The sequence below is a fragment of the Trichechus manatus genome, unplaced genomic scaffold (genome assembly GCF_000243295.1).
Source record: "Trichechus manatus latirostris isolate Lorelei unplaced genomic scaffold, TriManLat1.0 scaffold00223, whole genome shotgun sequence".
NCBI lineage: Eukaryota > Metazoa > Chordata > Mammalia > Sirenia > Trichechidae > Trichechus > Trichechus manatus.
In genome coordinates this window covers 1,934,955-1,957,230 of record NW_004444159.1, presented here as the reverse complement: position 1 = coordinate 1,957,230, position 22,276 = coordinate 1,934,955, and the positions used below count along the sequence as shown (strand labels likewise).

Below are 22,276 nucleotides of genomic sequence, written 5' to 3'. Positions count from 1 at the left end.
AATTTAAAGGATTGTATTAGATCCTTCAATTATGTCCTTACTTTTTTTAAATTAAAAAAAAATTTTTGGTGTTAAAAGGAACTTTAGAAATGAAATCATAGAGTTAAAAGAATGCAACTTGTTGCTTTGTTTTCTTGTCCTTACAAATGGAAAACAGAAAAGTCACTGACCTTGGGTAAGTTACTGGTCACTGGTCCTTGAAATAAAAAATTCTAGGATCATTGCCTCAGAAAACACAGCTCTGTGTTTAATAGCCAGACACCAAGGCTTATACTCAAAACGGTTATTTCACTTACAGACCTTTTCACAGAATACATCTCTCTAGTGTAAAAAACTAATTTAGAGGAAGCACTAATCAACCCTATCAATAGACTCATGAGTAATTTGAATGACTCAGCAAAAGCATACAAGCTCAGAGGAGCTAGATTATCAAATAACGGCTAATGGTTATCATAACTAACAATTGCCGTACCCTGTGCCATTCCCTGTTCTGCGTAGACTGTCTCACTTGATGTTTGGAGTGTCATTTTTCTTAAACTGATGGTGAAAGGTAGACTAATATCTTGCTCAGCATCACACAGTTAACAAAAAGGGAAGCTGGGTTTCAAACCTGCTTGGCAGTTTGACTCTTCTTCAACACTCTTAGCTGCTCCTTAATTATATAACACACCTGGCACCACCAGATTGATAAGCCAAATGCTTAGAGACAACAAAACAGTTGCTAAGGTCTGAATTCAAGACTCACCTCTCTCCTCTTCCCTTCCTCTCCTAGTCCTTGAACTGTCCAGAACCATATAGCTTGAAGGGGGAGTTGCTAAGCTCATTGGAAACATTACTGTTTTGCCACTGAGGTCTTCAAATGCACATATAGGCAGTGACTTAATTTTATTTATTTATTATATCCTATGAGACACCCTGGATGGTATAAATAGTTAATGTGCTCGGCTGCTAACCAATGGGTGCCTTGGAAGAAAGTCCTAGTGATCTACTTCCAAAAAATCAACCACTGAAAACCCTGTGGAGCACAGTTCTACTCTGACACCCATGGGATCACCATCAGTTGGAATTGACTTAATGGCAACTGGTTTTGTTTTGTTTCGTTTTTATGAAATGGTACCGATACATGGTGTAAATTCAGAAGAGTGGGAGAGAAAGGAGAAGTTTCAGGCATATTTCAGTGATTGGTGGCTGAGGTAACATGGGGAGAGTGAGGAAGGTGGCACAGTTTTGAGCTAAGATGTATACAGAGATTCAGAAGACTGTATTGTAAAGGGCTTGGTCAAAGAGCTTGAAAGGAGGTTGGTAGCAATCAGAGACTTTGGGGGCTAAGGAGACTCTCCTCAGAGATGGATAAGGAAAAGCAGAAGAAAGTTCAGAGTGCTTCAGATAATGTTGTCCCGGTCAAGAAGAAACGAGAAAATGGACTTATGAGGCAATGAGTTCAAACTGCACATTGTAATAGAAGGAATCCTTTGAACTGTGCTTCTATTTTATTACTTTTAGGTTCTTTATCCACAACTGTCTGTGAGCATTTGCCAGTATTCTTCCTTGGTCATACATATTGCCTCTCAGCGTTGCAGAATCCTTATTGCATGCACAGACTTCCTTTTTCACTTCTTCTCCCTCTCTTAACCTCTCCTCTCCTTTCTTATCCTGTCCTCTCTTCTCTCTTGTGTTAGTTGTCTGTTACTGCTTAACAAACCACCCAAAACTAGTGACTTGTAAAAACAACGTATAGTTATCTCTTGTGGTTTTGTGAATTGACTGGGCCCAGCTGGGTGGTTTTTGCTGTAGGTCCCTCATGCAGTTGTAGTCAGATAGTGGCTGGGGTTGGATTTATTCAAAGGCTCCACAGAGCCGGACATCCAAGATGGCTTTTTTTAGTAACATGTCTGATGCCTCAGCTGATATGGTTCAGGGCTGGCCAGAGAAGCTCCCTCTCTCTCTCTCTCTCTCTCTCTCTCTCTCTCTCTCTCTCTCGATGCAGCTTCTCTACATGGTTAGCCTGGGCTTTCTCACAGCATGGAGGTTTCAGGGTAGTGGACTTTGTACATACCAGTTGCCCTCAAGTAGTCTCAAACTTATGGTGACCCCACGTGTGTCAGAACAGAACTGTGCTCCATAGAGTTTTTAATGGCTGATTTTTTGTAAGTGTATCATCATACCTATCTTCGAAGCATAGCAATGATTGTGAGGATGGTGCAGGACTGGGCATTGTTTCATTCTGTTTTACATAGGGCTGCTATGAGTCGGAACCAGCTTGATGGCACCTAACAACAACAATCTTCCAAGGCACCACTGGGTGGATTTGAACTCCAACTGCCAATCTCTCAGTTAGCAGCCAAGCCCATTAAACCATTTGCACCACCCAAGGACTCTTCAAACCTAATGGCACTTGAGCAGCAGGAGGTCAGTTTAGAGATGGTGCTCGGCCTTGAACAGAGGAAGTAAAGATAATGAAATATTGGCAGCAAGGACACCAATTAGGAGACAGTTGTGACAGTTTGGGTGAGTGACAGCTGTCACTAGGATAGTGGCTTTGGAAAAGGAAAGAAGGGACATATTCTAAAGACATTGAGGAAATAACATAGACCAGGCTCAATTGATCAGTTGGGTGTGGAGCCCTAGGGTGAGGGAAGAGTTGAGATTGACTGAGGAATCTAGTCTGGGTAAATGTTGGCTGCAATATCAAAGAGGAAGTGGTTTGGGGAGGATGGTGAGCAGTTTGATCCCACTGAATTTGAGATGCCAGTGTGACATCTAGATGGAGAAGCAAGTTGGAAATGTGGGAATGGTGTTAGAAGGGAGGTCAGAACCAGACAGGTTGGTTTGGGACTTGTCAGTATAGAATCATAGCTGGAGTCGCCTCTGTGGGGCTGCTGAGAAAGAGATTGCGAACAGAGCTTTACAGAACTCCTAGGGAGTGAGAGGATGAAGAGGAAACAATGAAACAATCAGAAAAGAATAAGAAGGAAAACTAGAATAGTCCAGAGTCATAGATGCCAAAGAAGGAGGAGAGTTTTAAGAAGGAAGTGGGTGATCTGTAGCGTGAAATACAGTAGGAAAGTAAATAACAAAACCCGTTGCTGACGAGTTGATTCCAACTCATAGTGATCTCATAGGGTTTCCAAGGAATGGCTGGTGGATTTGAACTGCTGACCTTTTGGTTAGCAGCCAAACTCTTAACCACTGCGCCACCAGGGCTCCACATAGCAGCTATCTTTCCACAGATGAGCATTCCAAGAAATCTAAGTGGAAGGAAGTTCACAGCTTCTTATGACCTAGCCTTAAAGTCATATAGCATCACTTCTGCTATATCTGTTGGTCCAAAGCAGGTCACAGAGCCAGCCCAAGGGAAGGGAGCGTCCAAGGATGTGAATGCAGGAAGTGTGGTTTATCTGGGCATGGGGGAAGGGCGCCTCTCCAAAGACTTTACTACAATATTCACTTACTTGAATTTCTGTCCCTTTCTCCATTCCTGTAACTGCAATATCTCACAGTTACTGCCTTATATCTTGCTTCATGTCTGTTTTTTTTTCCCTAATTGTTTATATTAACAGAGTTAGAAAACTTCTTTGAAGAACTCTAATGCCTGTTCTCAAGTGAATCTTAAGAATGTATTTTCATTTAGCCATATAACAGTGAATCACCCAAAAGGCCCTATAGTAAGGCTCTGTGACTATTTTTTAGAAAGTCTCTTTGGGAAATCAGATTTGATTCACTTTTTAACCAATGACGATAACATATCAAACTTAAAAGGCAGATCAGTTTTAGGGAAAAGTGATCCGCCATCATGTGTGGGTGTCCTTGGGTGAACTTCCCAACAATATTGCTTTTCATGCTGAGCCATTAATTAGAAAACCTGCCTTCTGGTTGGGACTGAACCATGATTTACTTTCTGGCTGGACCTCTTTCTACTTATATTCAAACTCTTACACAAGCCAGAACTGTTTTTTCTAAACTGCCAAAGTACAAAGAGAGATAACTTGAATCTAAAAGTTTTGTTGCATAGTTACATGGCCATTTCAGAAATGCTTTATTTAAGACCTTGTATACGTGGCTTGGGGCCGTGGTGGCACAGTGGTTAAGCATTTGGCTGCTAATCAAAACGTCGGCAGTTCAAATCCACCAGCCGCTCCTTGGAAACGCTATTGGGCAGTTCTACTCTGTCCTATGGGGCCACTATGAGTCAGAATCAACTTGACAGCAACGGGTTTGGTTTTAGTTTATACATGGCTTAAGGAGCTCTGGTGGCACAATGGTTAAGTACTCGGCTGCTAACCAAAAGGTCTGCAGTTTGAACCCACCAGCCACCCCTCAGGAGAAAGATGTGGCAGTCTGCTTCCGTACAGCTTACAGCCTTGGAAACCCTATGGGGTAGTTCTCCTCTGTCCTATAGGGTCGCTAGATTCGGAATTGACTCGACGGCAGTGGGTTTGGTTTTTTTTTTTTTTGGTTTTATACTTGGCTTAACTTTCCTTAGCTTCTGCAAATGCCATTGAGGGCTTAGATTCTTCTCAAGCATTAATGACTTTTTTTTTTTTTTTTTTTTTTAAAGAATCTACATCTCCAAAAGTTTTCTCTGGTGATGATACACAATAATACATGTGGGAGTCAGTGGGAAGTTGGAAGTGGCAAATAATTTGATATTTTTTTCTACCCACGAGCCCTGGGAAAATGCTACCATAAAGGATTAATTTGCTCATGAGATTTCACCGTGATTGTCATTAAGAAACAAGTCACAGGGAAAACAGGGGCTTATGGTGGGAAACAACAGAATACTCCTTTTTTTCTTTTACAAAGATTATGAGTTAAACATCTGAGGTTTGATATCATTTCTCTCACAAAGGACTGTCTAGAGACACCTGCAGCTTGACTCTGAAAAATGATCATCAGTAATTGCAGTTTTCTATAATTTGCTTTCATGCAGGAAAAGATTTTGTTAAAAAATAATTAGACTCAATCTTTTTCCATTTTTTTTTTTTTCAATTGAGAGCATTGCAAAATAGCCAAGTGTCCCGTTTGTGATTTACCCCCATGACTTTTTTCTCATACTTGGGATCTACAGGCAGGTAAAAGGAGGTTCTAGCAGCTTCTTCGTGCTGAGGCTCCCTCCCCTCCGAATCTGTCAGCCTCAGATGCCAGGTATAGGAGGGCTTTAGTGAGGGCCACATTTTCTGTGAAGCTTTACTCTAAACTGAACAAAAATGCCCCCTGAACAGCAGTCAGAATTTGAGGGCCCTTCAAGCTTCAGGCCCAGGCAACATGCCCTGCTGGCCCTGCCCCCAATCCCCCAACCTCCTACCACAAGTTGGCTCCTGGCTACCACTGGTCACATTAACTACAGATGGTGAAAGGAGAACCAATAGGAGAGAGGAAAGGAGCCGGGAGGGAATACTGGGGCCGGGATTGCCAGATGCGTTCCTATTCACTAGTTCCCTAATTCTCACAACACCCCAGTGAAGTCATATTATTCCCATGAAGAATGGTCTTTGGGTGGCACAAATGGTTTATGCTAGACTAACCTAAAGGTTGGCGGTTCTAACCCACTTAGCAGCACCATGGAAGAAATACCTGGCAATCTGCTTCCATAAAGATTACAGCCAAGAAAACCCTATGGAGCGGCGCTACTCTGTAACACCTGGGGTTTCCATGAATCAGAATCGACTCAGTGGCAATGGGCTTGATTTTTTTTGCTTGATACACGAGGAAACCTGAAGCCAAGAGCTTAACTAATGCATTTGTACAAACTGTTTAAACTAAATATTTAAAGTATTTAAAGTCTTAAGAATTTTCTTTAAGCGTTTGATAAAATAAAGGATTTTAATCTAAGCCTGCCTGAGAGCGTAGCCAATATTCTTTCCACCACCCCTGGCTCTCCTGTAAGCCATTGCTGGCTGGTAATCCACTTAGGAAGTAACATGGGGACGTTCATGAGGTGAGCCTGTGGCACTTAGTCAAGTAACAATGGTTGTCAATCTCTCTTGTTTAATCTTATAGTGGAGTACGACAAGGAGTTCTCCCCTCGCCAGCGACACCACAAAGAGTTCAAGTTCAACTTATCCCAGATTCCTGAGGGTGAAGCACTGACGGCTGCAGAATTCCGAATCTACAAGGACTGTGTTATGGGGAGTTTTAAAAACCAAACTTTTCTTATCAGCATTTATCAAGTCTTACAGGAGCATCAGCACAGGTATGAAGGCTCGAGGAAGCCCCCGAGGGTGGGGCTGGCCCCCGTTTCTCCCCTGTCATCATGTAACTCCATGTGTGTCTGTGGAAAGTGGCTTGGAGTTGAGGACAGGACGGGAAGAGGATGAGGTGCTGATTCTTCGTGGGAGTCTGTAGCCGGCAAGAAGATGATTTGTTACTAAGTTGAAAGTTTTCCAAACAGCTTTTCTTTCCTGAGCAAGTCAGTGAATGATATTTACTAAGCATCCTTATGTGATCAGAGAACTGTATAATGTATTGGGGATAAAATGGTTCCTACTGTTTTGTTTAATCCCCACATTTGAATGATGGGGAAGGCTGGCTAAAATGAATCCACACTTAAAAATTACATAAGGATGCTTACAAATGATACTAATTCGGGCGAAGACAAGGCTATGTATTTCTGCAAATATGTGTTTAGCTTTGAGTTAGTGAGTATGTGTGTGTGTGTGTGTGTTGAATATATTTTTCATCATTTGGATACAGGAAACTATAGATTTTTTTCCCCATATGTCTATATTATTCTTGTTTCCTGAAATGAGGCTAGACCCTTTTACAAAAGAGTTGCAACAAGTTGTATTCATGGGCTGCCTAGGAATAAACAGAAACTTCCATGTGGTTATTGGCGGTGGGCAGGAGGGGATGAGCGGTATGAAATATAACAGCAGTTAGTTCAAACCTGTAGTACACAAAAAGTTAGCCAAGTAAGCTTGAATTTTGCTAGTATTTCAAGGTCAGTTTAGTAATTTGGCAAGAATCGTGTACACGATGCACAGGAGATGGGCATTACCACACAGTTCTCATAGTACAGGAGGAGAAACTCAATACATCATACGATAGTCTAACAGTTACATGGTAGATATGAGGATGAAAATTAAAGGAACGGAGTGCAGAGGGGGATGGAACCCACCTTTACGTACTTTCCAAGGGCTTTGCTAGCTTTAAACCAAATTTGCTAGTTAGAAACCGAAGTTCATATTCTTGCTTTTGGTTTTAAAAATCTGTTGACTTCCCAAGAATTTCCAATTGTTTGGAATGACTTTGGCTTCTCCTAAATTCATGGATGTGTGTGTGGGTCTGTCACAAATATGCATACTAAATGATAACGAATGTTCAGGCTTCCCAAAAGATTTATCTTAGTTTAGAGAGCATCGCCAGCATCTGGTCCTGTGCATTCAAGTCTGTAATGGGGGCAATAGACAAGGAAGGGCAGATGCCAGGCTTTGGGGGGACGCATTATGGTGTTTTATGTGATACATGAATTTTTAGCTGGCATAGTCAAATCATAAGTAAAATCTAGCTATTTTGGTATCTTTATAATGGAGTAAAATTTCAAAACAAATGGAAAGTTTTCTGATGTCTGTATATCCAATGGCTTACCTGTTGAAGGCCTCTTTAAAAAACAGATTATTTGTTGCTAGACTGTCTTCTTTTTGTACTTCATAGAGAATTGGTATTCAGTGATTCTTTGGGAATACTTTAGCCATTGATTTTTAGTCTCCCTGATTATTTATTCCATTGTGTTTCTCTGGTGGAAATAACCCACCAGCACCTTTTTTTGCTTGGGAATTCATTTGGAACACTTGATTTTCTGTGTCTTGCAGGAAAAGCCTTGTAGTGGAAACAGTAGGTTGAGAGTTTTGTGACTCTAGAGTTGTTGTTGTTGTTGTTGTTGTTTTTAAAAAAAAAAAAACTCTCATTATTAAATGAAAAAAAGGATCTAGCAGAACATTTCTGAGGTTTATACTGAACTCCAGCCAAAACAGAGCAGCTGCCTTGCGCTTCAGATGGTGGTGTCATACTTCTTGAGGCCAACAGTGGGTTTGAAAAACAAAATCCCAAACTGTCCCAGCCTTTGATGACTGTCTCTCCAAGCTGAGAGCTGCAGCTTCTCCGCCTTCTAGGACGAGAGTGTTGGCGCCTGGGTGTGTTTCGTTTTTGTGCATAGGGAGATGGGAGCACTGGGAGAATTGGAGAATTGCAAGCTTTTGAAGGGTTCCAGATTGGCAGGAAGATTTTCTTTTCTTATCTGCAGGCCAGGAGCCCAGGCCTCCTGCTGGCTCCGAATGTTTTTCCAAAGGTCCCCAGACTTATCTGCGAGACTCCTGGGGGAAGAGTTTGATCTCCCATCTGCACCAGCTTGGGGTGTCTTGACTGAAAACAATTATCTAGGCTTGTGAAGAAACTTATTTGTCTAATCCATGTTTAAGTAATATTTGTAGTATTTGATAGATTCACTTAACAAATGTTTGTGTTGCAAAATAGTTGGCTGCCTTGAAAAAGAAAAAAAAAAAAAAAACTCAGGTTTTTCAATGCTGAGTCATCCACTCAGTGGATGGATGCTGGAGAAGTTATGTGTGGGGCCTCCTGATAGAAAAGGCAACTTAGGAAGCCCCACCCAGAGGGTCAGGAAAGACTCTTGGTAGATTGGCCTTTGCTGTAAACGCTGCAGAAATATGTTCCTTTGACTGATGAGAAGTCATTGGACCAGGTAAGTTCAAAAAAGTCGCAACTTGAGTAGATAGGACTTTTAGTAAGAGCAAGGAAGCATTTGACACTTTACTCAAAACCTGAGAATAAGGCCTGAAGAAGATGTTAAATCAGGAGAAGATCTGAAGCAACCCATTGACTGGAGTAGGATCAGCAGTGCAGTACCCTGCACAGTGAATGCCCTTTGCTCTTACTTTCTTAAAATTACTCTTTCTGGGATTGTGGTGTTTCTATTTTAAAAAGAGTTTGTCTTAACCTTTGGTGTTACAAATCAATGTCTTTATGATGACACTGGTAAAAAAATTTGCATGTATATAGGACTCACAGTTTGGAAAACACCTTCTCATCTATTCTCTTGTTAGTATGTAACCATGACCCTGTCAGATTAGGGCAGAGAGTGAATCATGGCATATATGAATTTTGCCAAGTTGAAATAATGCCTAAGCTCTTGTCTGCTATGCTTCCCAAAGTCACCCCAGTGTCATGGGAACAGTTCTGGGGTAAGTGCTGGAAAGAGGTAAGCAGTCTTCTGTGGGTACAGTCTCCTTGTGCCATGCCCCTCCCCTACTTCCTTAGCTTTGATGCAAACAGCCCAAGGATGCTTCTGCAGGAGCCCTGGTGGCACAGTAGTTAAGAGCTCAGCTGCTAACCAAAAGTCTGGTAGTTAGAATTCACCAGCTGCTCTTTGGAAACTCTGGGGCAGTACGCCTCTGTCTTATAGGGTCGTTATGAGTTGGAATCAACTCGATGGCGACAAGTTTGGTTTTGGTTTTGGTTGGTGAAAATATGTGACTGTTAGAATTCAGGCCGGGTACTTTGCTTCCCAGGCTTCCCTAAGGACTTCTGCACATTCCTCTGACCCTCTAAGAATTAGAACAGAAATGTAAAAAATCACATCAACTGGCCAAAATACAGTTTCTCTTAATGGAACCCTGCCATTTGTAAGCCAGTGGCCAGTACCTGGCATCTTTATAACTAGGTGTTGTAGATGAATGTTACTACACGTCTGCACACCCTGGAAGTGAATTCTTCCTCATCTGTGAATTGGGAATCAGGACACCCATCCTTGCTGGCCTTAGAGCTTTATAAAGAGCAAATGAAATCACAATGTATGAAAGGGCTCTTGAGTTTATAAAATACAATGAAAAGATAAATATCACCGAAATCTGCTCCTCTAATCCCAGAGAGTAGCTTAGTTTGGCATTTGTTTCAAGACTAGGACGTATAAAACTAACATTTATATGGCCCAGTCATCACCACCCAAGAGGGTAGATAGAAGCCACCACCCAAGAGGGTAGATAGAAGTCACCACCCAAGAGGGTAGATAGAAGTGTCTTCCCTATGTTTATGTCTGTGTTTTGGAGATGTAACTTCCCCAAAGTCTTTCAGTGTGTTTATCTCACTTTTGACATCAGCAGGACTTGAGCCAAGGTTCTCTGACCCTCGGCCTCACTCTGTCCTGTGACCCGGCCAGCAGTGACTCAGCGGAACTCATCTGCTGCTGGGACTGCTCTGGAGAGGACAAAGACCCCAACCCCCTCCACCCCCATCCCAGAACTGGGAGGCTTTGACCCTGAGCGTAGGACATGGGGGAGCCCGGAGAGAACTGCCCCAAAATTGGACCAATTTCTCCCCTTCTTGTATTGGTATAGCCCCAAATCCTGACTGGAGCGATCTGGAGGAGTAGGAGGAGAAATGCCAGACTGGGCCAAAGGAGAGGGAGACCTCTCCGAGGGTGGACATCCACTCAAGGCAGCTGCCCCAGCTCCCACTGCCCAAGAACACTTGGGCCATTCTATTGTCCTGACAACTCTATTTGGAAGGAAACATCCCAGAGCTTTTTGGCCATAGGAGAAAATCCTGTTTTACATTTCATATGGTATAATGCCAGGACAAAAGGATTGCCCGGTGTCATGCATATATATTCAGTGACAATAAGTACTATCTCTCCATAATTCTAAAACCAGTTATAAGCTTTTCTAGAGATGGGAGCTAGAGGGGGAGAAAGACTAGAAGAAATGTACACAAAGGTATTTTTACTTACTCGCATTCTTAGACACTTTTCCGTTTACTTCTTTACCATTTTATTCAGTATCACATACACGCTAACCCATCTTCCTTACTTGGAGAGTAAAGATAGCTCTGAATAACTTAACCTTTCATGTCACACAGAGTAGCATCACGGTGCCTCCTGCTTTTTGTAACATGTGCTCACGATCTTTACTTCTATAGCATCTTTAGATTAATACTGCAATTTTGAGCCTTTAAAGAAAATCATTTTCACCTATGTTTCTTATTTGGTTAAAGACTTGCTTTTATGTTCTTAAATGAATTTTGTGTACCTGGAAGTTAAAGAGCATCTCTTCAAAGCTAGCCAGAAGTTTTAACAGAGCGACATGTCCAGTATCTGAATGATGGTCCTGTTTGGTGCATGACTTGGCCACACCAGCCTCTTCTAGTTTTGAAATGCCATTTAGAAACAAACTGTCATCGTTGAGTTGACTCTGACTCATGATGATCCCACGTGTATCAGAGTAGAACTGTGCTCCTTAGCGCTTTCGATCCTGATTTTTCAGAAGAAGATCACCAGGCCTTTCTTACCAGGTGCCTCCAAATGGATTTGAACCTCCAACCTTTCAATTAACAGCCAAGCATGGTAACTGTTAGCGCCACCCAGGGACTCTGAAATTCCATCCAAAACAAACAAACCAAACCCATTGCCATCAAGTCGATTCCGACTTATAATGACGCTATAGTACAGAGTAGAACTGCTCCATAGGGTTTCCAAGGAGCGGCTAGTGGATTTAAACTGCCAACCTTTTGGTTAGCGGCTGAGCTCTTAACCACTACACCACCAGGGCTCCCTGAAATTCCATACTTTGACTCGAAATGTTTGGGCAATCGCATTGCTTGGCGCTGATGGTCTGTTTTCTGCAGGGGCGGATTATCCAATAAGCAAGGTGAGCATGGGTTTACTTGTGTTTATTTACTAATCTGTAGCCCCTTTCAGGGATTGTAAATTTGCAGAGATTTTTCTTCTGTAGGAAGGTGCTGTGGGGTTGAGAGAGAGACAGATGCCAGCCATACCTAGCAGCAGAATCTTTGATGTGATGAAAAAATGTGCTTACCTTGCCTGTTGGATAATCCGCCCCTGATTCTGTATACATGATAGCTTTCTCTTCAGTATTGTATTGTGGTGCAGTCTTTTGGAAGACATTTAACATCAGAATTAATTACCAAATCGAAAATCCAGTTCCTCCAGATACAAGCAGTACAATCTGACAACTTACTCTTCTGTTTGGAAACAGGCAAGGTTTATTTTATTTTTTTATTTTGATTTATTTCATATGTTTCATCCTAACTTCAGAATCTTTAGAAGGTGAAGAAATGCATCTTAGAAACAAGGAAACAGGGTAATTCAGCTTTAGAGTTGGTTTTCAAAACCTAGAAAGATTTCCTTAGACAATGCAGAAACCATGCCACTGGAGTCCCCAGGAACAAACCCCGAATGAATTATTACCTAAATTAAATTTTTGATAGAATTCACAAATTTTGACCTATTTTACAGGCAAAATCGAATTTTCCCAAGAATTATAATAATAGTAACTGTTGAAGGACAAAATCAAACTTTCCAGAATTTTTAGTTTGAAGAGAGAGAACTCAAGAGTAGGTCTGGGAGGGGCATGGAGATGTTTGAGTCATGGCACAAGAGTCAATGGGATACAAAAGTGCGGAGCTCAGCAGATGGGCTAGACTACAGCGGCAGATTTTGGGGATCATAAGTGAAGCCTAGAAAAACCTAATTGAACCAATACCATTTATTGAAAATATGATCCTTTTTATAAATCAGGTGACCATCTATCTTTGAGTATGTTTCTGGGCTCTTTATTTTGTTCCATTGATTTTTCTATTCTTGCACCAGTACTTTCTTGGCTATTCATGGGTCTTTACATTCCCATATAAATTATTAGATAGGTTTGTCAATTTCTGCAGAAGAAACTTGCTGAGCTTCTGATTGGAATTGCATTAAATCTTGAGATCAGTTTGGGAAGAACTGACATCTTATCATTATTGAATATATCAATCCATGCACATGATATATTGTTGTTGTCATTGTTGAGTGCCATTGAGTTTGTTCCAACTCATAGCGACCCTATGTACAATAGAGTGAAACACTGCTGGTCCTGTGCTGCTGTCACAGTCATTTCTGTGCTTGAGCTTATTGTTGCAGCCACTGTGTCAGTCCATTTCCTTGAGGGTCTTCCTCTCTTTTGCTGACTCTCTACCAAGAGTGATGTCTTCTCCAGGGACTGGTCCCTCCTGATAAGATGTTCAAAGTACGTGAGAAGAAATCTCACCATCCTCGCTTCTAAGGAGCATCCTGGCTGTACTTCTTCCAAAAAAGATTTGTTCATTCTTCTGGCAGTCCATGGTATATTCAGTATCCTTTGCCAGACCATAATTCAAAGGCATCAATTCTTCAGTCCTGCTTATTCATTATCCAGCTTTCACATGCATATGAGGCAATTGAAAATATCATGGCTTGGGTCAGGCACACCTTAGTCCTCAACACATCAGAGAGGTCTTTTGCAGCAGATTTGCCCAATGCAACGCGTCATTTGATTTCTTGACCGCTGCTTCCCTGGGCATTGATTATGGATCCAAGTAAACTGAAATCCTTCACAACTTCAATCTTTTCTCCATTTATCATGACGTTGCTTATTGGTCCAGTTGTGAGGATTTCTATTTTCTTTATGTTGAGGTGTAATCCATACTGAAGGCTGTGGTCTTTGATCTTCATCAGTGAGTGCTTCAAGTCCTCTTCACTTTCAGCACCAAGATTGTGTCATCTGCATAACGCAGGTTGTTAATGAGTCTTCCTCCAATCCTGATGCCCTAGTCTTCTTCATATAGTCCAGCTTCTCGGATTATTTGTTCAGCATACAGATTGAATAAGTATAGTGAAAGGATACAACCCTGATGCACACCTTTCCTAATTTTAAACCACTCGATATCCACTTGTTCTGTTCAAACCACTGCCTCTTGGTCTATGTACAGGTTCAACATGAGCAAAATTAAGTGTTCTGGAGTTCCCATTCTTAGCAATGTTATCCTTAATTTGTTATGATCCACACAATCGAATGCCTTTGCATAGGCAGTGAAACACAGGTAAACATCTTTCATAATATATTACTTCCATTTATTTACAAAAAACAAAGAACATTGTCGTCGAGTTGGTTCCAACTCATAGCGACCCTATAGGACGAAGTAGAATCATAGGGTTTCCGAAGAGCAGCTAGTGGATTCGAACTGCTGACCTTTTGGTTAGCAGCCGAGCTCTTTAACCACTACACCACCAGGGCCCCATTCCATTTATTTAGGCCTTCTTTACTTTCTCTCAATAATATTTTGTAATTTTCTGTGTCTTGAATATTTTTCTTAGATTTATTTCTAGGTATTGAAGTCTTTTTTTTTTTATTGTACTTTACATGAAGGTTTACAGAACAAATAGTTTCTCATTAAACAGTTAGTACATATATTGTTTTATGACATTGGTTAACAACTCCACAACATGTCAACACTCTCCCTTCTCAACCTTGGGCTCCCTATTACCAGCTCTCCTGTCCCCTCCTGCCTTCTAGTCCTTGTCCCTGGGCTGGTGTGCCCCTTTAGTCTTGTTTTGTTTTGTGGGCCTGTCTAATCTTTGGCTGAAGGGTGAACCTCGGGAGTGACTTCATTACTGAGCTAAAATGATGTCCAGGGGCCATACTTTCGGGGTTTCTCCAGTCTCTGTCAGGCCAGTAAGTCTGGTCTTTTTTTTGTGAGTTAGAATTGTGTTCTACGTTTTTCTCCAGCTCTGTCTAGGGCCCTCTATTGTGATCCCTGTCAGAGCAGTCAGTGGTGGTAGCCGGGCACCATCTAGTTGTACTGGACTCTGTCTGGTGCAGGCCATAGTAGATGTGGTCCATTAGTCCTTTGGACTAATCTTTCTTTTGTATCTTTAGTTTTCTTCATTCTCCCTTGCTCCTGAAGGGATGAGACCAGCAGAGAGTATCTTAGATGGCCCGCTCACAGTCTTTTATGACCTCAGATGCTAGTCACCAAAGTAGAATGTAGAACATTTTCTTTATAAACTATGTTATGCCAATTGAGCTAGATGTTCCCCGAGACCATGGTCCCCTCAGCCCTCCACGCAGCAATTCAGTCCCTCAGGGAGTAGTTTCCATGCCTTCCGTTGTAATTACTGAAGTCTTTTGATGCTATTGTAAATGCTATTATTGGTTTTCTTTTAAAATTTCAGGGTCTAATTTTTTGTTGCTCACATATAGGACTGCTCAAGATTTTTTATATTCATCTTTTATCCAGCAACCTTGCAAATTCACATATTCTAATAGTTTATCTGTAGATTATTTTGGATTTTCTGTGAACATTATCATGACATGTATAAATAATATCAGTTTTATTTCTTCCTTTCCAATGCTTATACTTTTTGTTTATTTTTTTCTTGTTTTATTGTACTGGCTAGGACGTCTAGCAGAGTGTTGTATTTAATTCAGATACCTGTGAGATTTCTAACCTCAAGGGAAAGATTTCAAATTTTTCACCATTAAGGATGATGTTTGCTACAGATGTTTTTGGCGATACTCATTATCATATTAAGGAAATTCTCCTCTATTCTCAGTTTGATGAGAATTTTTGTTGTTGTTTAATTAAGAATTAGTATGGAATTTTATCATGTTTTTTTCTGAATCAGTTGGGGAGATCATATGTGTTAGTGTGGTATACTACATTAAATGATTTTCTAATGTTAAACTAACCTCAAATCCCTGGAATAAATCCACCTTGTGATTTATTATCCTTTTTCTATAAGACTGGATTCAAAGACCATATCTAATAGCTTTACTGTCTGGATCACCTCTGGGTCTGTCTCTGTTAGTTGCATGATCCTTTGGTTTTATTTGGTTTTATTTCCTGGCATGCCTGATAATTTTTTTATTAAATTCCAGACATTATTTATGAAAAATATTTCTAGAAACTGTTATCTTCTTTCATACTGGATTTAATTTTTTTCTGGAAAGCAGACAAAATACAGGAAAGTCACCTTGTTCTTTTTATTCTAATTGAGGTTCACAAGTGTAACTAGGGTATGGCAGGTATTACACTGGCCCTGAACACGTGGCACCACTGAGCAGTTTCTATTAACCCAGTACGGCCAGCAGCGTATCTGTGGAAAATGGTGCCTATGGCAAGCACTGAAATTGCACCCCTGTCCAATCATCTGACACTCCTCTTTTAAATAACTTTACCATAACATCAGCTCAAAAACAAAAGTCAAGCTGGTTAATCTTTTAATTAACACATTACCATGTTTGAGGAAGGACGCTGGGCCATTCTGGATTAATAGAAACTGCTCAGTTATACCACATGTCCAGGGCCAGCGCAGTACCCTAGATATGCCACTGTGAACAGTTTCAGGATTTGATGAGGCCCATCTGTTGCTGGTTTTCCCTTTCTCCTAGAGTTTAGCTCTTCGGGGTCACAGCTGAATGTCTAGGGTGTTTATCAGAGCACCTCTTCCTTGGTGGGCCCTGAACTCTAATTTTTAACTCCCCAGCTCTGTGATATTGCCAAAAACTCTGCTTTGCTTTTTAGCCTCTAAGCAGTTTCTTGCTGCTTGTTTTCTCAGCTTCTCACCCCATGCATACATAGCTTAATATTTGGCAAGTACCTCAAATGGAAATATTGGAGTTCAAGGCAGCCAGGACTTGAAGAGCCAAGGTCCTAGAGGGAAGGGACTGTAGGGAGGTGAACTCAAACTTCTATGAGATCACTTCTATGAGCTCACTTCTAGCAGCCCCTTTCCTCTGGGACTTCAGACCTCTAAGTCCTAGCTGCCTTAAGTTCCAATTTTTATCCCCAGCTAGTGATACTGCTTCAAGCTGTAGTCTGCTGCTCTCTGTCTATGATGTGAGGAATTGACAAATGCGTTCAAATGAAAAAGCAATAGCAAACACAGGGCTTATGTCAGTGCATTGCCCTTCTGTCTGAGATCTTGACCCATGGACTCTTGCCTGCCTTGGTTGCCCTAAAATGTCTTCAAATAGGTTTTTGTTTTAATCCAGTGCTTTTAGTTGTTTTTGGTGGGGATGTTATTTTGATACATCATAGCCAGAAGTGTAAGTCTCTGAAGCATAGTGTTTTAATTATTTTTATTTGGAAATCTTCACAATGGGTATGAACAAATGTTGAGATTTGGATTCACTAACCCAATGCGTAATTCTGGAAACAAGATCCGGATCCAGTCGTTGGTCCAATTCTGGAATCTAGGAGAGTGGTTTCTTTGGAAAAGCATTTCTTATGGACTGATTGCTGTATGGATTCTGTTGGATTTTCGGGGCAGTCTGTTAAAGTGAGGATAAAAATTCTACCTTTTCAGATACCTGAAACTGGTCTCCTTTTGAAGAGAAAGGCAAATTTGAGAAAGCCAGGATGGAGAACACTAACTATTGTGGTTTGGGTGGAGGAAAATCAAAGGCTGTTATCACTGTGCCCAGCCACACCTGTTTCTCGTTTTCTCTCTGGCTTTCACAGGTATGATCCTCAGGGACTCCTGCAATCTCACTGTTGGTCGATAATCTCTGGCTCACTCTGTGTAGGCCTCGGACAAGCATTGAACTTTCTGTATCTGTTCCTTTGTCCCTGAAAAAGGGATAATACAGCTGACCCTAGCTCAGGTTATATAACTGGTTAGCTTTGTCTCCCCCAGTCAAGGGCATATTCCTTATACCTACAATGATCTACCTGAATTTTTTTTTTTTTTTCCAAAGACTCAAGAGGTTACCAAACCATGCTCCTCAGCCTGTCTATGTTCTGTTCTTTGTAAGACTCGGGGTACAAGAGACTGTTGCAGAGAGGAACTAAAGTTATCGTAAGGAATTGTGTACACTCTAGAAATGCACAGTTTTTCCTGGGGAAAGCCAACACCACTCTTTGGAAAGTACTTACCCCTTTGGAAACACCGAAGAGAGAAGAAAAAAGGTTTTTATTTTTGGGAACTATGCTTTATGTGTTATTCATTCCCAGAAACAAATTGCTTCAGTGTTGCGTGTATCTCTCTAGCAGGATGTCCAGTTTTGTGAAAGGCAGGCCATGGTGGGGGTAAGATTATTTGTGAAACATCTTTTTTTTTTCTTTGATATATATCACAAAATAACAGTATTTTTAGTGTTTCATTTCTCCACCTTGGATAAAGATGTGGAAATAGAAGATTTCCATATAGCATGTTTGGAAGGTGGTAGAACTCCTCATTTAATCTATGCTTGATCACTAAGGTACAGTGGATTATACTTCAGTGTATGGGAATGTTATTTTGTTTATGTGGCCAAAGAGGACAGGTTAGGTAGCCAAGAATTTGTTTAAAGTAATCTTCCTCATTCCCCCATCACCCTGTCTTTGGACACATAAAGCAAGCCTTCTAAAATATTGCTACTTTGGAATTGATCTCACCTGTGATTCTGATCATTACCCTAACTTGATAACTCCCTGAGGGTGCAGATTGTCTCCATGAGACAGTCAAACATTTATTTGTGGAGTGGCGTACATTTAGTTTGTACTGTTTTAGGGAGAGAAGCACGAAATCTTGAGAGCAGATAGCATTGAGCCTTAAAACAGGTGAGGGGAATACAATTCATACTTAATGGAGAGGGAGTATTGCATAGCGAGTGGTTCTCAAAGTGTGGTCCGCAGACCTGCAGCATCAGCATCACCTGCTGCCTCAGGTATCTAGCGCTGCTGCAACAGAAATACTACAGGTGGGTGGCTTGAACCCACAGAAATTTATTTTCTCACAGTTTCCATAACCCATTGCTGTTGAGTTGATTCCGACTCACAGAGACTCTATAGGACAGAGTAGAACTGCCCCATAGTGTTTCCAAGGAGCAGCTGGTGGATTTGAACCACTGACCTTTTGGTTAGCAGCCAAGCTCTTAATCACTACACCAGCACAGTTAGGAGGCTAGAAGTCTGAATTCAGGGTGCTGCCCGTAGGGGAAGGCTTTCTCTCTCTGTCAGTCTGGAGGAAGGTCCTCGTCTCTTTTAAGCTTCTGCTCCTGGGCGATCTTCATGTGGCCTGGAATGTGTGTTCCCTGTCCATGCTTCTTAGCTTGCTTGTTCACTCTCTTTTGTATCTCAAAAGGGATTGACTGAAAATATACCCTACACTAATCCTGTCTCATTAACATTGCAAAGACAACCCATTCCCAAATGGGATTACAACCACAGGCATAGAGGTTAGGAATTACAACACGTATTTTTTGGGGGAGGCGGGAGGAGGGGAGTGGGGGAAACACAATGCAGTCCATAACACGTGGGAAACTGTTAGCAATCCAAGTTATCAGGCCTCACTCCATAAGTACTTAAATCCAAAACTCCAGGGTGGGGCCCATCGATTTGTGTATTAACGAGCCCTCCAGGGGATTCTGATGCAGGCTAAGTTTGAGAACCACTGGTATGATGGTTAGGAGCCCTGGTTGCACAGTGGTTAAAGCGCTCAGCTGCCAACTAAAAGGTCGGAGGTTTGAACCCACCAGGCTTTCTGTGTGAGAAAGATGTGGAAGTCTGCTTCCGTAAAGATTTACAGCCTTGGAAACCCTACGGGGCAGTTGTACTCTGTCCTGTAGGGTCACTATGAGTCAGAATCAACTCGACGGCTGTGGGTGGGGTATGATGGTTAAGAACATGAGCAGCACTGGAGCCCAACTGCCTAGGTTCGGATCCTGGCTCTGCACTTACTGGCTGTATGACTGTGAGCAAGCTAATTAACCTCTTTGTGCCTCAGTTTCATCATCTGTAAATCTGTGATAATATTAATAGTACACACCTCTTATGGGGAGTCCCTGGATGGTGCAGTTAAAGTGCTCTGCTGCTAACCAGAAGATTGCTGGTTTAAGTCCACCCAGAGGTGCCTCGGAAGAAAGGCCTGGTGATCTGAAAAATCAGCCATTGAAAACCCTACGGAGCACACAGCTACTCATGGGATCACCATGAATCACAGTCAACATGATGACAACTGATTGAGTTGGTGGGGAGTTATTATGGTGGCTGGCAGGAGTTAATATATGTAGAAGCACTTAGGACAGTCACATAGTAAACACCGTATAAGGGTCTGCTATGTTAGTACACTGAAAGCAAAGTGATTTGTATTGGTTTGTGAAAGATGAAATGCCTCTTTATGCCTTCAAAGTCATTGAGGTGAAAATTGGGTAATACCAAGTGGCATAAAATCATTGAAAGGTCAGCCAGTAAATTATAACATGTTCCTTCAAATCCATACTAACATATATATTTGTAGCAGTTTACCCTAGTTTGTAGTACTCTATTTTTTAAATTTTTTAAAAAATTCCGTTGTTTTTCTATCTTTTTAGTGGTAAAGGTTTAGACATATTCACTTTATACTATACATTACATAAGAGAGAAGTAGAGATCCTTGTTTTACTGCCTAATGTTCTAAAATAATTGATCTTTTACTTTCATTCTATTTGAAAATTAAATTTTCCTTATTATTGCACAGTCAGTTCATTGGTGTATGGGTATTTTTTGTATCTGATAGTCCCAATTTACCATTAAGTCCAGACCCATAGATGGCAGAGGAATGTGTTATGAAGGAATAAAGAAATGAGATCAGAGTCACCTTATCCAATATTTTATAAATCTGCTTTTTTCAAATTTATAAATTCCAATTTATCAAGAATATTTTTTCTAGAAAATTGATTAGTAGTTTGACCGGGGCATTGTGACCTTAATCAGTGCAGTTTGTATAGAGGGGTCAAAACCTGGCCACTAGGAGCTAAAGATGCCTCCTGTCTTTCTTTGAGACCCACCATGTTTTACCCAAGGTACTTTCTGCCTCTTGGCCCTGATGGAGTATCACCAGCATGGCCAGGTACCTTTGAGGCTGTGTGAGAGGAGGTACCCCACAGGAGTGATCTTGCCTACAAATACAAATTCTACAAGTCTTTTTGAGTGGCTTCTGCTCAGTCAACTCTAACACCAGGGTGAATTTTTGAAAATTTCTAGAATTTTCTTGTTAAGATTATTGATTGTTAATAACTTCACTTGCCCAGGATGATTAGATTATGACAGAAGCCATGCCCATTCTTAATGGGATAACACTGAGAATAACTTGTTATTGAGAGTAACATTATTATGTCCTCGAAGATGGAGAGCATATTCATCATGAGACCCAGGGTCTCTGAGTTAGTTGAGAACAAAATAGGCAAGAAATGCATTCCAAATTGTATTTCTCTCTTGCTCAGGACATTCTTTCATGGAATGCTGCTAACATGAGTGTGTCAGTCATCTCAGTGTTGTTGCTGTTAGGTGCCATCAGGTTGGTTCTGACTCATAGCGACACTCTGTACAACAGAACGAAACATTGCCCAGTCCTGTGCCATCCTCATAGTTGTTGCCATGTTTGAGCCCATTGTTGCAGACACTGTTTCAATCCATCTCATTGAGGGTCTTCCTCTTTTTCACTCACCCTCTACTTTACCAAGCATGATGTCTTTGTCCAGGGACTGGTCCCTCCTGATAACATCTCCAAAGTACGTGAGACAAAGTCTTGCCATCCTTGCTTCTAAGGAGCATTCTGGCTGTACTTCTTCCAAGACAGATTTGTTCATTCTTCTGGAAGTATATGGTATAGTCAATATTCTTCGCCAACACTAGTTCAGAGGCATCAATTCTTCTTTGGTCTTTCTTATTCATTGTCCAGTTTTCAGATGCATATAGAGCAATTGAACATACCATGGCTTGGGTCAGGCACACTTTAGTCCTCAAAGTGACAGCTTTGCTTTTTAACACTTTCAAGAGGTCTTTTGCAGCAGATTCGCCCAATGCAATACGTGGTTTGATTGCTTGACTGCTCCTTCAGTGGGCGTTGATTATGGATTCAAGTAAAATGAAATCCTTGACAACTTCAATCTTTTCTCCATTTATCATGATGTTGCTTATTGGTCCAGTTGTGAGGATTTTCATTTGCTTTATATTGAGGTGTAATCTTTACTGAAGGCTATAGTCTTTGATCTTCATCAGTAAGTGCTTCAAGTTCTCTTCACTTTCAGCAAGAAAGGTTGTTAATGAGTCTTCCTCTAATCCTGATTTCTCGTCCTTCATATAGTCTAGTTACTTGGATTATTTGCTCAGCATGCAGATTGAATAATTATGGTAAGAGGATACAACCCTGACGCACGCCTTTCCTGATTTTAAACCATGTAGTTAACCCGTTGCCATTGAGTCCATTCCGACTCATAGTCCCATAGGGTTTCCAAGGAGTGCCTGGTGGATTCGAACTGCTGCCCTTCTGGTTAGCAGCCGAACTCTTAACCACTACGCCACCAGGGTTTCCTTTAAATCATGCAGTATCCCCTTATTCTGTTCCAACAATTGCCTCTTGGTCTATGTACATGTTCCTCAGGAGCACAGTTAAGAGTTCTGGAATTCCCATTCTTTGCATTGTTATCCATAATTTGTTATAATCCACACAGTCTAATGTCTTTGCATAGTTAATAAAACACAGGTA

At 41.2% G+C, this 22,276-nt stretch overlaps 1 protein-coding gene across 1 annotated transcript in view; it reads left to right on the top strand.

Annotated features, from left to right (window-relative positions):
* The window catches only part of BMP6 (bone morphogenetic protein 6), a 197,628-nt gene that overhangs the window by 151,682 nt on the left and 23,670 nt on the right, over positions 1–22,276 (top strand). Inside the window, exon 3 of the mRNA XM_004388939.3 lies at positions 6,001–6,193. Coding sequence (XP_004388996.2) covers positions 6,001–6,193 — 193 coding nt within the window. The remainder of the gene's footprint in view (positions 1–6,000; positions 6,194–22,276) is intronic.